Genomic DNA, 15,239 nt, shown 5'->3' with positions numbered 1-15,239 from the left:
AATGCAAAGGCAGCAAAAATATAGGCTGAATATAGTCTCATCAAGTTGACCCAGTAGACCGGTGATCCCAGGCACTTCTCATCACATCACCCTTTAGTTTTTTCCCCCTTTTTTTGACACTGAGGAAGACGCAGATGCGTCCAAACATCAGTCACTTTGTGCACCAAAATAAAAAACCTCTAAAAGTATGCTGACTGCGCCGGTCATCCCTGGGTTTAGTCACTGAGAAGTAGCCCAGTCTATCTTGATTCTTACTTCACATCTCTACTAGGCAATTCACTCATTTCAAAAGCATGTTATCAGATGAACCCATGTTTTAAGTTGTTTTGGATAAAAGAGTTACTCTTTATTTGACGTGTCGCTGCATAAGTTAACACATAGGGTGAACTAAGGTAATTTGGGACATCAGCCAAAGTGGGACAAATAAGGTTTTGGGTTGTTTTCTTTCTAAATATTAGCAGTCAATCACAAAATGGGATGCATTATTGTTACTGCAACTGTCATGTATAAGGAACAATAATTTTATTTGGTGTTAAGTATCATAAAAGGAATGAGCAAAGGTTTGAAGTGACAGTGGATCCAACACTTGTCAGTTGAGCTAGCTGACATATCGATTATGCTATCAGATCATAAGGATATTATGGCTGAATTAGTGATTATATGGTACAAAATATGATTGAAATATATGTTGTTTTACTAAAGGTTTACCTCAATATCAAAACATTCAGACATTTGTCTTTACTTTATTAAGGAGACATAATTTTAGTAAGTATAGTGGAGTGAGCTAATTTGGGACAATATTTTAAGCTAAAATGGGACAGTTTTCTCATAGCAACAGAATGGGTCAGCTACAGCTTCTGTTAGCTGTTAGCATAGCATATTAGCACGCCATAGGCCTGCATTGTAATATGCACATCCACATGCTAATGGACATGGCCACAGTCACACATGCCCTACTCCTTCTATATTCTCTTGAAATGGAAATGTTTCAGGGATGTTATATCATTTTTTAAATAGTTAAGATCCTAGTCTACTGTTAACAAGAGAAAAACTGTATTATTCTTCAGTTTGTGCAAAAGTAATGATAATCAAACAGACTGTCCCATTTTACATTAAAGGGTGTCCCAAATTACCATAGCATTTTCTCATAACAAAGTTGGTGTCTCACTGTCTTTAAATGTTAATATATTATAAAATATTATACTTTAAAAACTAACTCCTACATGGAAATGTACCCAAGACCCATATGAAGACATACAATTACTAAATGTTGGTGTAGTTTAAACTTAAAGTGGGTTTTTTTGGCGATCTACCAAAAGTGTCCCAATTTACCATAGTTCACCCTACATAGCAGCTGTCATAGACCTACACTTTGCATTAAGGATTCATGGCTGTTTCGTAAGACATTCATACCAAACCTTTCATAGACATGGAAGACAAAAGGACAGCAACTTGTCAAAATCAGTAATCATTGAGGGTTCAGAACAAAACCAGCAATGCTGATTTTTTAACTTTCATTTTGACAAGTGGCTGTCCTTCCATCCCCTGAGCTCATGAAAGGTTGGGTATGAATGGGTCATGAAACAATCATGAATCATGTAGACTTTATAATAGCTGCTATAAATGTGTTATGCAGGAACATGTAAAGGAAAGTGTTACCGATAAAAGCCTTCGCTAAGTGTAGCCTAACGTAAAGCAACATCACCCAACACAGAGTTTCACATAAGACTGCCATACGACTGCAAAATACTGCTGTCTTGATTTACAGTACAATAGTGTGAAATAGCACTGGGGTATATCAGTGATGAAAGCACGAGTCAAGAGGAGGGGATTTAGGCTAATACCTTCATCCCATTAAGAGTTAAATAAAATATTTAACAGCCGAGATATATGACCTGTGAGCCACAGCATGTCAACATGATGCAGCACAGGAGCTTAAGGTGCGCGAGCGCTGTGCTGTGCTGTGCTGCACTGCTGCTGCAACGTAGTGTGTGAGACTAAAGGCTGATGCATAGTCACGCGGTGCCGATTGCGGGGTAAAGCATAGACGTACTGTCAGCGGGGGGTATTGCCTCATAGTCGACCTACATGCGAATGCGTGCGAAAGGGCGTGGTGTTTTTTTTCCCGCCGAAAATTCAAGAGTGGGGCAAGGGGGGAGGGAGGAGGAGATTTTAATGACGTCAATTCACCTCCGTGACAACAGGGGGCGAACTAACTCATTCAGTTGAGCCCAGTCCCTAGAATGAATCACAAAGCTAATCAGCTGGCTATGTAAAACGTAATATTCCACTAGTAGCCTACTTCTAAAAGTTGGGGCATAATTAGATGGTACAACATCAGTTTATTTTTGGTCAAGTACTACATGAGATTAAATGCAAGACAAACGCCATTTTAAAAGACAATAGACAGCATGAATGGCCATTCACACCTGGGGCCTAGTAGTAGCTAGCCAGCTAAATCAGTCATTACAAACTCAAAGCTAGTTGACTAGCCACCTGAAACGTAATTCTACCACTAACAAAGAGGCTTCTTGCTATTAATTTAAAAAGTTGTGGCGTAATTAGACATGAATGATAGCATACAAGATTCTCTCTTTATTCATGTTTTACAGTTCAGGTGGTTAAAATGCCAAACAAAAGCCGTTTTAAATACAATACATCTAATGGCCATATTAACAGCTAGCTTAGCAACTGTCAGCCAAACCCATTCAAACTCTACAGGACATTAGCGAACCCTGTTTTAGAAGCTAGCTAGCCACACTACTTGTACTATATACTGTATCAACAAAGAGGCTTCTTGCTATTAATAAAAAAGTTGTGGCGTAATTAGACATGGATGATAGCATACAAGAGTCTCTCTTTATTCATGTTTTACAGTTGAGGTGGTTAAATGAAACAAAAGCCATTTTTAAATACAATAGATAGCCTATCTAATTAACAGCTAGCTTAGCAACTGTCAGCCAAACCCATTCAAACTCTACAGGACATTAGCGAACCCTTTTTTAATGAGCTAGCTGCCACACTACAAAAGAACAAAGAGGCTTCTTTGCTACTACCACACTACAAACATATAATTTCCATGATGGCCTTTTATGGATATTTCTAATTGATTTTTTGGAAGTTGTACTACTGAAATAAAAAACAGTTTCTCTTCTCCCTGTCAAGTAAACTCCAGTGATTTCCTGCCAAGTCATCTGCATCGTGTTTTTCGTTTTCCTTCAAACCTCCGCGGTAGGGTAGAAGAATAGAACACAACTGACCTATCAGGGCTGAGTTCCCCCCGGACTGCCGTAAGCGCATTGACCAATCACCGTCTTCAAGCATAGCTCAGCTCACGGACATTTCAGCCTGGGAGAAACATGCGTGTACTGCAGCCAGGGGTCGTTTTGTCGCTGCACAGGGGGGCGCTGTGGCTCATTCTCTGTGCAGAACCCCCGCGAACGCGCGACTCTAAACCCCCCTTAACACGTGTTTACATTTTAACTCTGCACATAGCGATGGAGGAACCAGATAGTGTTTATCTCTGGCCCTGCCTGCATCTCTCTCGCGCCAGCTGGTCTTCCTCAGTGGTCGCTTGTGTTGTGAGATGGAGGCTTTGATACAGCTGCTCGCAGGGCCGTATTAAGATGGCCTGGGGCGCCTAAGGTCCAGGTATCTGTGGCCCCCCCCGAGAAGTCAAATTTACGTTGGCAATGTCATCATTTCCAGCTAGGAATTAAGGATAACATGTACTAACTGTACTCAACATAACAGATGTTTTTTTTTTTTCCAGTATTGCATCTTGTCACAATTCTGCATTTTCTCACTTTTGGTCAACCAGGGGCAGGGGGCCGTAGGCTGCAGCCATACAAAGCCAGTGTGTTAATCCGGCATTGGCTGCTCGGGCTGAGAGAGGCGGGAAGGTGAAAAAAGAGAAAGATGAAAGACTCCTCCGTTCGGTCCCGCAGTGAAATTCTCTCCCTTTCTTCAGCTGCTCTCTGCTCTGCTCTCTGCTCTTGGCTCTGCTAGCCACTATTGTACTTTCAGGGTGGATTCCAATATGCTGACTTCTAGGTGCCGGAAAGGGGAATGCAGTGGTGCATTCGCATCCCCACTTTAAGGATCCCTTAATGAGGCTTTCTCAACGTTTACTGCAGGTAAATGAGTGGAGTGCAACAGCAGTAACAATTCTAACAAAAAATAAAGAATCAAGAAAAAGAAATGCACCAGTTTAAAACTGGTTCCGGCGCCCATGGCTGACTTCCATCCTCCCTTGCTCACTTGCCTGCTTGTGTTGTGACCTCATGATGATGTCACAGATGACAGAAAACTACCGTAATTCAGTATCTTGCAAAAGCACAATTCTAATGTCATTTTCTCATTTGCAATTGGGATGGTGAATGAAAAACAGTCCCTCAAAAGTTGCTGAAACTAGGCTGACAGCTGGGAAACTGTATTGTTTTCTCCACGGAGGCAAGGCCAGGAGGAGGGGCGAGGCCACAAGCACAAGTGGAGGACGAGAGTGTGCATATTGGAATGCAACCTCAGTTTTGTGGCTTACTCCCTCGCTGACAGATACAGAGACTGTTTGCCACTGCTATTTCCAAGCAACACTTGCGGCAGATGATTTTCTGTTATCTCATCTTTAGACGCACTGTCTTAGTAGTGAAGATATAACAGTCTTAGACGTACTCTGTTGCTGGTGCTGCTTTAGTGAAGATGTAACAGTCGTCAAAAAGCTTTGACATTGATTTAAACAATTCATTTTGACCCTACATTAGTAGGTTATAAAACATATACACTATAGACACTTGCAGCAGATGATTTTCTGTTATCTCATCTTTAGACATATTCTGTTGACTGTCCAAGTGAAGACGTAACAGTCTTCCGAAAGCTCTGACGTTGATTTAAACAATTCACTTTGACTTGATATTAGTGCGGTAGGTTATACTGTAAAACATACACACTTGGCTATGGCTTACTCCCTTGCTGACAGCTACAGACAGAGACTTTTTTACAATGTCTATTTTCAAGCAACACTTGCGGCAGATGATTTTCTGTTTTAACAGTCTTCCGAAATCTCTGACGTTGATTTAAACAATTACGGTATGTTGACCCTACATTAGTAGATTATAAAACACACACACTATTACGCAGACTTGTGATAACTATCTTCTGGAACGCCTCTGACACTTATTTGACCCAGCACTATTGGGTCAAACACAGCATTCATTCATACAGGAGATGACGTCTTGTTGACTCCTCTTGTGTGTCATGTTAATTATCACTCACATCAGGAGAAACATGCCTGGTAAGACAAAAGCATTTGGGTTAAGTATAGACTGATGTGATGGGTTTCAAGATGTGCTTGTGTGCAGTGCACCTGTCTACAACGAAGAGTGTTCTGCACTATTCTGACAGTAGCCTACTGCTGAGGTCAGCTTCATGCATCATATGATTATAATGTTACCCGAGGTTGGATTTGTTTGTGAAGGTGGAGAGGAGCAGAATTAACCAGAATACCACCCCAGAATTACACTGTTTAGTGCTTTTGCATTTTGTTTGTTTTAACCCTTTTGCGCAGATCCTATGCTTTAACCTTGCTGTCTGTCTCCAAAATTGCCATGACCAAGTCTTGTTATGATGTAGTTGAGGCTTGTCAGCAACGGGTGAATGGGCCGACGGGCCCATCTGCAGTTAAGAGGCTACATATACCAGCTGGAGGGAATGAATGCACTTACGATCCTATTTCAGGATGGCACTTTCTATCCAATGTCAACCTCAAGTTTAATATTATATTGGAACAACTTTCGTGAAAATGAGAGATGTGATAGTTGTGATAAATTGTCTGGTGTGTCATCGCAGCCCCATAAAGCACACTGTTCCACCAGTGGAAAGCTGTAATAGTCATTGAAAAGTTAACTACCATAGGAGTACACTACTATAACATGGGCCTTTAGTAATGTACTACGACTTGGTCATTGCCATTCTGGTGACAGCAAATTTATAAGGCATTGTTTTAACGTGCTAAAGCACTGTGGGCTTGCATTAGTTGCATAATACAATGCTGTGTTCCAACTGCTTACCCTCCGTTCAGGATGCCCACGAACTGCAGACTCTTCTTGCCTGTGCTGCGGTTCTCTCCCGAGCTACTCCCATCCTTCCTCTTCATGATGGATTTCAGGGTCCCTGAGAGCGAGCGCCGGGGACAAAGGCAAGGTTAGCACATAACATACACAAACATCTGCCTCGCGACGCACACCATTGGCCCTTTCCACAAAGCCTCTCTCTACCGAGGCCTGTGTTGTTTCTGTTTATTTTAGTGGAAGAATGTTGTTTGGGTTGTAAGGCCTCGCAGCCTTGGAACACAGACACACCTCAGATAATTAAAAATAGTTGCTCGAGTGTGAATGCGAAAAAGCTGTAATGTGTTGTGACACAGCTAGCGTGTGGAAGACCCGACCCACCCATGAATGAGCAATATCCCAACTGCTAAAATAAAAGCGTTCAAGGACGAGAGTGGAAAACATGTCATTCCTTTTGGACCTCTATGGAAAACGAGGACAGAAAGAGTGAGCAATCTTAGTTCCAACATTTCCCGCCAACTCAACACAACAGTAAAAACTCCATTTATCTTTCAGTTGTCTTGATGATTTATCACTGTATGTGCTCTAGAAATACTCTTTAAAAGTTGAGGGTGTGCACATCCAAAATGGAAATACTCTCCGTGCCAGGCAAAAGTAGTGTCTAGTGTGAGTGAGTGGTTGTATGCTCCAAAAATCTATTTCAAGACAATACTTCAATCTTCATCTCTGATAAAACTATTTATGGAGTCTAAAACCAGTGGGCAGGCCACTCTCTCACTCCTGAGAGACTCTCACGTTGTGCTTGGAAATGTATCGAAATCGCGATATCAAGAGTGGCGATATGTGTATCGCGAAAATGACTTAATTATCGCGAACATGTAAAACATTTCTGTGCTGTCCAATCACTTGCTGAATGTCAACAAATGCGTAAGAAGCCCGCCATCACCAAAGCCACGCCCCCCCAAACAGACAGACAAGAAAACATTCAGCTATACTTATAAATATCGTTTAAATATCGTTTTCGCGGTATTCCATGCGGTTATGGAGTATCTTTTTTTCTGATATCGTGCAGCCCTAATGCTGTGCTGTTGTGTTGTCTTGTTGTGCTGTGTAATGCTGTGTTGTGCTGAGTATGTGGAAGGAGAATTGCTGCCAATTTCACCATGCAGTTGTGTGTACACTCTACTCTTGACTGCAGGAAAGATCATCAGATCATCTCTACCTGGCCCTACCATGGCCTAGTAGGGCACTAGCTTACTACGTTGGTGACCCGGGTTCAATTCCGTCACGGGTCATTTGCCAGTCCTTCACTGTCTCTCTCTCCCCACTTGTTTCTTCTCCCCGTGTCCAAAAAGATCACCCCTACCAGCCATTCAGGACCTTCACACTTTTCCAAGAGAGCTATGGACATTATCAAAGAACCCACCCACCCATCCAGCAAATAACTACTACTACCATCGCACAAGAAGACTGGGAAAGAGCAATCAGGCTCATCAGCACACTAAAGACATTTACATGAACATTTCAAGGACACAGAAGGACATTCCATACATTTTTCAAAGACCATATGACTTTGCACTTTACTCTTCGCACCTTACACACTGCATCTACACTACTGCATATGCAGTATCTATATATCTGTATATCTGTATATCCTTTGAATGTACACTGAATGTACTCTGTGTGTGTGTGTGTGTGTGTGTGTGTGGGTGTGGGTGTGGGTGTGTGTGTGTGTGTGTGTGTGTGTGTGTGTGTGTGTGTGTGTGTGTGTGTGTGTGTGTGTGTGTGTGTGTGTGTGTGTGTGTGTGTGTGAAATTATTGTCAATGTCCTTATTTAATGTCCAATGTGGTTTGTTAAAATGTTCCACTAAAAAACATCTTGCTGAAAAAGACAGACAGAAAAAAAGCCACATCATCAGGTACTGACAAGTCAAGGGTAGCATGTACACTGCATGCTGAAATTGGCATGACTTCTCCTTTGAAACACGATGATTAGTTGGTGTGTCAGGACAAGACATTTGACAGCCTGTTTCATTGCTTTGCAACTGTATAAATTGTACATCTAGTAGTCAATGACGTTTTAGTGGTAGCACACGTCAGGGTGGTGCAACCACAGGCAATGCCACTATTGTATGGATTACATTTGTTTATGTTTGAAAAAGGTAGGGGGGCGTGTGGCGCAGCGTGCTAAGCCCCCCACATTTGGGCTTGCATGCCCACGGGGACCCCGGTTCGAGTCCGGCCGGGGTCATTTCCCGATCCCACCCCGTCTCTCTCTCCCGCTCGCTTCCTGTCACCATCTCAGACTGTCCTATCAAATAAAGGCATAAAAGCCCCTAAAAAATATATATTTTTAAAAAAAATGTTTGAAAAAGGTTAATTTCGAGCCCTGGTTAAGACAAACAGACCCCTCCACTCGGCCTGGAGTAGATTTACTTACCCACTGGGCTTGGAACTGCTGGTGGTGTGGCCACCTCATCTCCCGTTCTCCTCTCCGCCTCGATGCCACTCACAACTTCTGCCATGGTCACCTGCCTCCTCTTCAGCCCCGGCCGAGCTTCTTTCTCCGCCTCCTTCTCCTTCTCCTTCTCCTTCTCCTCATCCTCCTCTCCCTCAGGGTTCTCCCACTGACTTGCAGTGTCCACCATCGCCACTTTCTCTACCTCTACCACCTCCTTCTTCACCTCCTCTTTTCCCTTCTCCCTCTCCTCCTCCTCCTCTTCCTCTGTCTGTATGCTTTGATGACATGTTGCAGGCGTCCTCTTCTCCTCCCCTCCTACTCCCACCTCGGCCACCTCCGGTCTGCAGCTGACGCCTACACTATTCATCGTCTTGGCTGGCGGTGCCGGCGGCGCGTCTGTGCCCACGCTGGCGGTCTGCGCCTGCACCTGTACGCCGCGCTCCAGCGTGACCCGCGCCTGGCGCTCCTGCTCTCTGGCCCGCAGAGCCTCTAAGTCGCCGTTGGCCCGGCCCAGCCTCTCCTCCAGCGCCGCGATGGACTCCTGCTGCAGTCTCACCGTCTCCTGTAGGGCGGCGCTCTCGCTCTCGCGCTCCTCCGCCTCGTTCTTCAGCCCCAGCAGGGCCTCCGTCACCTCCACAGAGGCCTCCGCGCTGGACGGCGCCACCTGAACGCCCATCTCACACCCACTGCTCACCTGGCTCTGGCTCTGGCTCACCTGGCTTTGCGTCTCGGTGCCAACGACGGCCACACACTCGTTGTTGTCTTGCGTCCAGGCGTCCACTGCGGCGTCCTTCATGGCCTCTCGGTAGTAGAACACCCCCGAGCTCAGGGGCTGGTCACCGCCGACGGCCACTGACACAGTCTGCACTGCAGGGGGCGCCACCTTCTCCGCCTGCTGTTTGCTACTGCCGTTTCCTGCCGCTTCCTCCTTGCTGGCCTTCTCTATGGCTTTACGCAGCTCCGACACCTTATTCGTCCGGCCAGCAGATGGCGACAGCGGGCCAGGTTCCTGCGGACTAGCTACGACAACGGGCTCTGAGGAAACAGTCTGGACTGCAGCAGTAGCTGTAGCGGTGGGCGTCGATGTGGTCATTGTCGCCGTGGATGCTGTCGTGATGGTAACAGCCGCGAGTGTCGTGGTAACAGGTGATGATGATGATGGTGATGCCGATGATGTCTCGCCGCTCTGCTTCTCGCTGCTGCTCGCCTGCTTCTGTTTCTCCTCGCGGAGAGCTTGCAGTAGCGCCTCCCTCTCGGCCCGGAGCTGGGCCACCTCCCGTTCGAGTGCCGGCACGCCTTTGACGCGCTCCTCCATCTCCTTGAGTTGGCGTAAGGCCGCGGCCATCTGCTCCCGCACCGTCTGCAGGTGCAGCGGCGGCACCATGGCCGAGCTCGAACCCCCCGGCGTGGAGGCCGAGAGGGATGCGAGGGCCGCTCCGGTGGCTGGGGTGCTTCTGCCGGACGTGTGGGGGCTAGGACGCGTCCAGACGCTGGGGCAGGGGCTCTGAGATGGGTGCAGATGGGCAGGGGCGTCAGATGAGGCTGGCACGGATGATGATGATTGTGGTGGTGGCAATACTGCTGCTGCTATTGGAGTTGCTGTTGCTGATTGTGTGCTGGAGGATGGCGTCCAGCCTGGCCCCCTGGGCGGATCGGCGAGCTGGAAGACCACGGTGCCGTTCTGGAGCTGGCTCTGCTGCAGCTGCTGCAGGTGTATCTGGCTCTGCTGCTCCTGTTGCAGCCTCAGGCTGGTCTCCATGAGGGTGCGCTCCACACGGGGGTTTCGCGTCGGGGGCGGCGGCGGCACCTTGGTGGCGGCACCTGCCGACAGCGGCGGCGGGCTGAACACGGGCAGCGGCGAGATCACGTGCGGCTCGGACGACGCGGCGGGCACGGACGCGGGCAGGGACCCGATGCGGCTGCGAGGGGGCGGGGGAGGGGGGATGGCACCCCGGCCGCTGCCGTCATCGCTGGCCGAGGACGAGAGGGACTCCGTGGACGTCCAGCCGCTGGCGCGACCACCGACCCCCGGGCTGCGCTGGGAGAGCTTGGGGGCGCGGGGGCCGCCGCCTCCTCGCCGGGAGCTGACGGGGGTGCGGCGGAAGCTGTGTCCGCTCTCGATCTCCTCCACATACTTGAGGAAGTCCAGGTCCAGCTGGAAGCCATAGGGGGTCTGCACAGAGTAGGAGCCGGCCTGCTCAGCCTCCTCCTGGGAACCGTACAGGAACGGAGCACCCAGGTCTGGGGGAGCAGAGGAGGGGAGAGGATAGGGGAGGGGGAGGGGGAGGAGAGAAGAGGAGAGGGCAAGGGGCAAGAGAGGAGAGGACAGAAGAGGAGAGGAGGGGAAGGGAGAGGAGAGGAGAGGATAGAGGGGAGAGGGAGAGGATGTGGAGGAGAGGAGAGGAGAGGAGAGGAGAGGAGAGGAGAGGAGAGGAGAGGAGAGGAGAGGAGAGGAGAGGAGCGGTGAAGGGTGAGGGGGCAAGAGAGGAGAGGAGAGGAGAGGAGAAGAGGGGAGAGGAGAGGAGGTGGAGGTGGAGGAGAGGAGATGAGGTGGAGGAGAGGACGGGAGGGGGAGGAGAGGAGAGGAGAGAAGAGGGTGAGGGGGCAGGAGAAGAAAAGAGAGGTGAGGAGAGGAGAGGAGAAGATAAGAGAGGATAAGGAGGGAGGAGAGGAGGGGAGAGGAGAGGAGAGGAGAGGAGAGGAGAGGAGAGGAGAGGAGAGGAGAGGAGAGGAGAGGAGAGGATAGGAGAGGAGAGGATAAGGAGGCAGGAGAGGGGAGGTGAGGGGTCAGGAGAGGAAAAGAGTGAAGAGATGAGTAGAAGAGGAAAAGAGAGGTGAGGAGAGCAGAAGAGAAGAAAAGAGAACAGAAGGGAAAGAACAATGGGGGGAGCAGAGGAGGTAGAGGGGAGATAGAGGAAAGAGAGGAGAGGAGAGGGAAAGGAGAAGAGGGAAGGGGAGAGGAGAGAAGAGAAGAGAAGAGAAAAGGACCATAGGGAATATAATAGAGGAGAATAGAACAGACGAGAGAAGACAGTAGCAGAGGAGAGAGAGGGGAGGAGACGAGAGGCGATAGTAATAGAGGGGGGTGGAGGAGAGGAGAACAGGAGGAAGGGAAGAGATGGTTTTGTGTCGTCAGAACAACAACAACGACTTAAACAAAAATAACAAGTTACAGTGGTATCATCCTCCCTCTGGTCCACAAGCCAGTATCATACTGTATTCCCTCTGGTGCTGTGTGGAGAGTGAACCACAGCAGTGGACTTTAACCCCACTCCCTACGGCCACCTAGCCAGCCAGACGCAGCTCATTCCAGCCCTCCCAACATCTGGACATGTGGAAAACAAGAGCTGGGAAAAGCGTGACTTCCCTCTAACCAGACAGGCCAGTTATAACAGACTGCAGTCTCAGTCTGAGAATGGGAGGATTGGTTTACTAATGCAGAAATACTGTACCTAGATCTGCAACAGAACTTTCCATGATGACGTTATTGGTTGTATATGTATCCGAGTAATTTAGATAATTACATATGATTTTCTGGTCCCAGGTTTTATCATAAAAACAACAAAATCAACTCGTTCTAATGAGAGATAATTTATCATATTTGATATTGTGTTACAGGCATAAGGATTTCTAAGTACTGCCTACCCTTTATAAAACTTTTATAAAACCATTTATACAGAATGCATAAAACTAAATACAAACTAAAAGTAGATTTAGCAAGATAATTGCTGAATAGTTCAATGCCTTTTAAGGAGAGTCTTTACATTCCATTTCCCGTTACTCAGAAAGAACTGTGGGGTGTTCGTCATTATTAACAACATTAACAGCCGTCATTAATGTCTAGTGGGTGATATACGGCCTGGGAATTGCAGGGAGGGTCCTTTGTAAAAGCACAAAAGAGATAGCCATCTCGATGTTATCACCCTTTAACAGGATAGGATAAAATACGGTAAGAGAAATAGGATAAGCCAAATAAATAAAAGCATAAATCCTTGGGGTACTGCCTAAACAATTTAGCACTTCTCTATTTCCGTAATTCCTTTCTGTTATGGTAACAACACTGAGGACAATTACATGTGAGGAGTATTGTGTTTGTTATGTAAATGGAATTATGCCAGTATTCAGGTTGTGCATGACTCATGTAAACTCATTGTTCATTCTGAATGTGGCCGTGTTCAAGTGCTCAAAAGTAATATCTTGTTCTCGAATGCTGTTCCACACATATAGGTGGAATATTCCCTAAGTTATTTTATGTAAACCACTTTAAACAGGAATATTCCATTCATGTAAGTTCACCTATTAACAGTTGCAATTAGTGTCCAGGGGGTGATATACGACCTGGTCATTACAAGAGGGGTCGCGACCCGGGAGAGAAAGAGAGAGAGAGAGAGAGAGAGAGAGAGAGAGAGAGAGAGAGAGAGAGAAAGAGAAAGAGAAAGAGAAAGAGAGAAAGAGAGACAGAAAGAGAGAGCGCAAGAGCGCAAGAGAGAGAGACTCACCGGGCAGCTTAGGGTTGACCTGCACGGACTGAGTCATCTCGCCTGCACACCACTGGCCTCCACTGCTGCTGCCTCGGGAGAACACTCACCACCTGCACAGAGGGAGAGAGGAGGAGGAGGAGAGGAGAGGAGGAGGACAGGAGAGGAGAGATTTACGTGTAAAATATCTTTATTTACACTGTGTAACACCATTTACCCATCATACATCATCACCGTGCAGCCACTACCCAAGTACATACCAACGACCAACATCCCCCCCCCCATATCTTCATATTCAGCTCCCCATGCTCCCCAACCTGACACAACAAACCCCCCACACAAGAAATGTTTACAAATTTCTCCACATCATTAACCAAGTGATAATACATGTATTCCACCTTGATGCCACTTTTGACCATTCCCAAAAATCCCTCTAGTCTAAGGGGTCTACAGACACCAGGCTCAGGAGAGGAGGGGAGAGGAGAGGAGAGGAGATGATATGAGAAGAGAGGAGAGGAGAGGAGATGAGAATGGAAGGAGAGGAGAGGAGGGGAGAGGAGAGGAGAGGAGAGGAGATGATATGAGAAGAGAGGAGAGGAGATGAGAATGGAAGGAGAGAAGAGGAGAGGAGAGGAGAGGAGAGGAGAGAGGAATGAGAAGAGAGGAGAGGAGAGGAGAAGAAAAGAAAAGAAAAGAAAAGAAAAGAAAAGAAAAGAGAGGAGAAAGGAGAAGCGTGATGTGGGGGGAGTTGAAGAGCAGAGGGGAAGGAGAGGAGAAGGAAAAGAAGTGAGGAGGGAGGGGAGGAGAAGGGAAAAAAGAGAAGTGTTGAGAAGGGGGACTTTCCCCCTCCGCATTCCCATGCCAGACAGTAAAAGCCAGCCCTGCAATAAGCAGCAGTGACACGTTTGTTATTATACAGTATGTATGTGCAGATGACACGCTGGGGGTTCTGTTTGTGTGTGTGTGTGTGTGTGTGTGTGTGTGTGTGTGTGTGTGTGCGCGTAGCGATATGATGAAAGAGTAGCAAGGAACGTTATCATTTCCCTGCTGGTCTGCAATCTTGTTGTGCTTGTGTGTGTGTGTGTGTGTGTGAATGGCATCCTGTGTGTCCGTGTGTGCGTGTGTGCATGCGTGCCTGTGTGTGTGTGTGTGTGTGTGTGTGTGTGTGTGTGTGTGTGTGTGTGTGTGTGTGTGTGTGTGTGTGTGTGTGTGTGTGTGTGTGTGTGTGTGTGTGTGTGTGTGTGTGTGTGTGTGTGTGTGTGTGTGTGTGTGAATGGCATCCTGTGTGTTTGTGTGTGAGTGTGTGCATGGGTGCCTGTGAGTGTGTGTGTGTGTGTGTGTGTGTGTGTGTGTGTGTGTGTGTGTGTGTGTGTGTGTGTGTGTGTGTGTGTGTGTGTGTGTGTGTGTGTGTGTGTGTGTGTGTGAACATATAATTTCCCTGGTGGTCTACAATCTTGTTGGAACAGATTCAACAAACAGATCAACCATGACATCACATACGAGCATTCTGTGCTAGTGTTTGTGTGTATGAGAGGTGTCCTGTGTGTGTGTGTGTGTGTGTGTGTGTGTGTGTGTGTGTGTGTGTGTGTGTGTGTGTGTATGTGTGCGTGCGCGCGTGCGTGCGTGCGTGCGTGTGTGTACGGAAGACACAACATGAGGATAAAGACAGGGCAAAGTCAAATTCCTCTGAAAGCGAGAGAGAGAAGGAAACGGGGCATCAGCAGTGAATGGGAGCCGTCTGTTCAGGCCTGCACTTGGGGCCTCATCCTAAATTCTTGGCAAAAACACATCCCTTCCCTTTCTGTGTCATCAGGCCAGAGTTCAAATCCTACACATTCGGGAATCAGGGGGTTTTGTCTGCAGAAAATACACCACCAAACGGGGCCAAGGAGTGTGAGAAAGGCTGTGAGAAACGTATGTGTCATCATCACCACTCAAGAGTGGCTCCCTAGTAGCCCATCAGACTGATATTCAGAGACCTGTTACAGCCCTCATCTGAATCCCAGACTTTGTTCAGAGTTTCCCCCAGCACTTAATTGCTAAGGCGGCCACCTTGACAAGAAACACCTACCAACTTGATAAGGACCCCTGAAAAGATAAAGATTTCATGTTGTAAATGTAATTTCTAAAGTTGCATAACGAAAACGCAGCACCACCTTGACTAACAATTTCTGCGGGAAACACATGTTTCCTGAAAGGTGAATGAGAAAGGGGATGAGAAGAGCTCGAAACAGC

At 47.3% G+C, this 15,239-nt stretch overlaps 1 protein-coding gene across 3 annotated transcripts in view; it reads right to left on the bottom strand.

Moving 5' to 3' along the window:
* The window catches only part of kank3 (KN motif and ankyrin repeat domains 3), a 47,446-nt gene that overhangs the window by 10,825 nt on the left and 21,382 nt on the right, over positions 1-15,239 (bottom strand). For all 3 annotated transcript variants that reach the window (XM_063201068.1, XM_063201067.1, XM_063201069.1), the window contains exons 2-4: positions 13,026-13,117; positions 8,506-10,767; positions 6,066-6,168 (exon numbers count right to left, since the gene is read on the bottom strand). In XM_063201068.1, the coding sequence (XP_063057138.1) occupies positions 6,066-6,168; positions 8,506-10,767; positions 13,026-13,062 (2,402 nt within the window). In that variant the 5' untranslated portion in view covers positions 13,063-13,117. The remainder of the gene's footprint in view (positions 1-6,065; positions 6,169-8,505; positions 10,768-13,025; positions 13,118-15,239) is intronic.

This window comes from Engraulis encrasicolus, chromosome 6 (genome assembly GCF_034702125.1).
Source record: "Engraulis encrasicolus isolate BLACKSEA-1 chromosome 6, IST_EnEncr_1.0, whole genome shotgun sequence".
Classification (NCBI taxonomy): Eukaryota; Metazoa; Chordata; class Actinopteri; order Clupeiformes; family Engraulidae; genus Engraulis; species Engraulis encrasicolus.
This window is presented reverse-complemented; position numbering and strand designations above follow the sequence as displayed.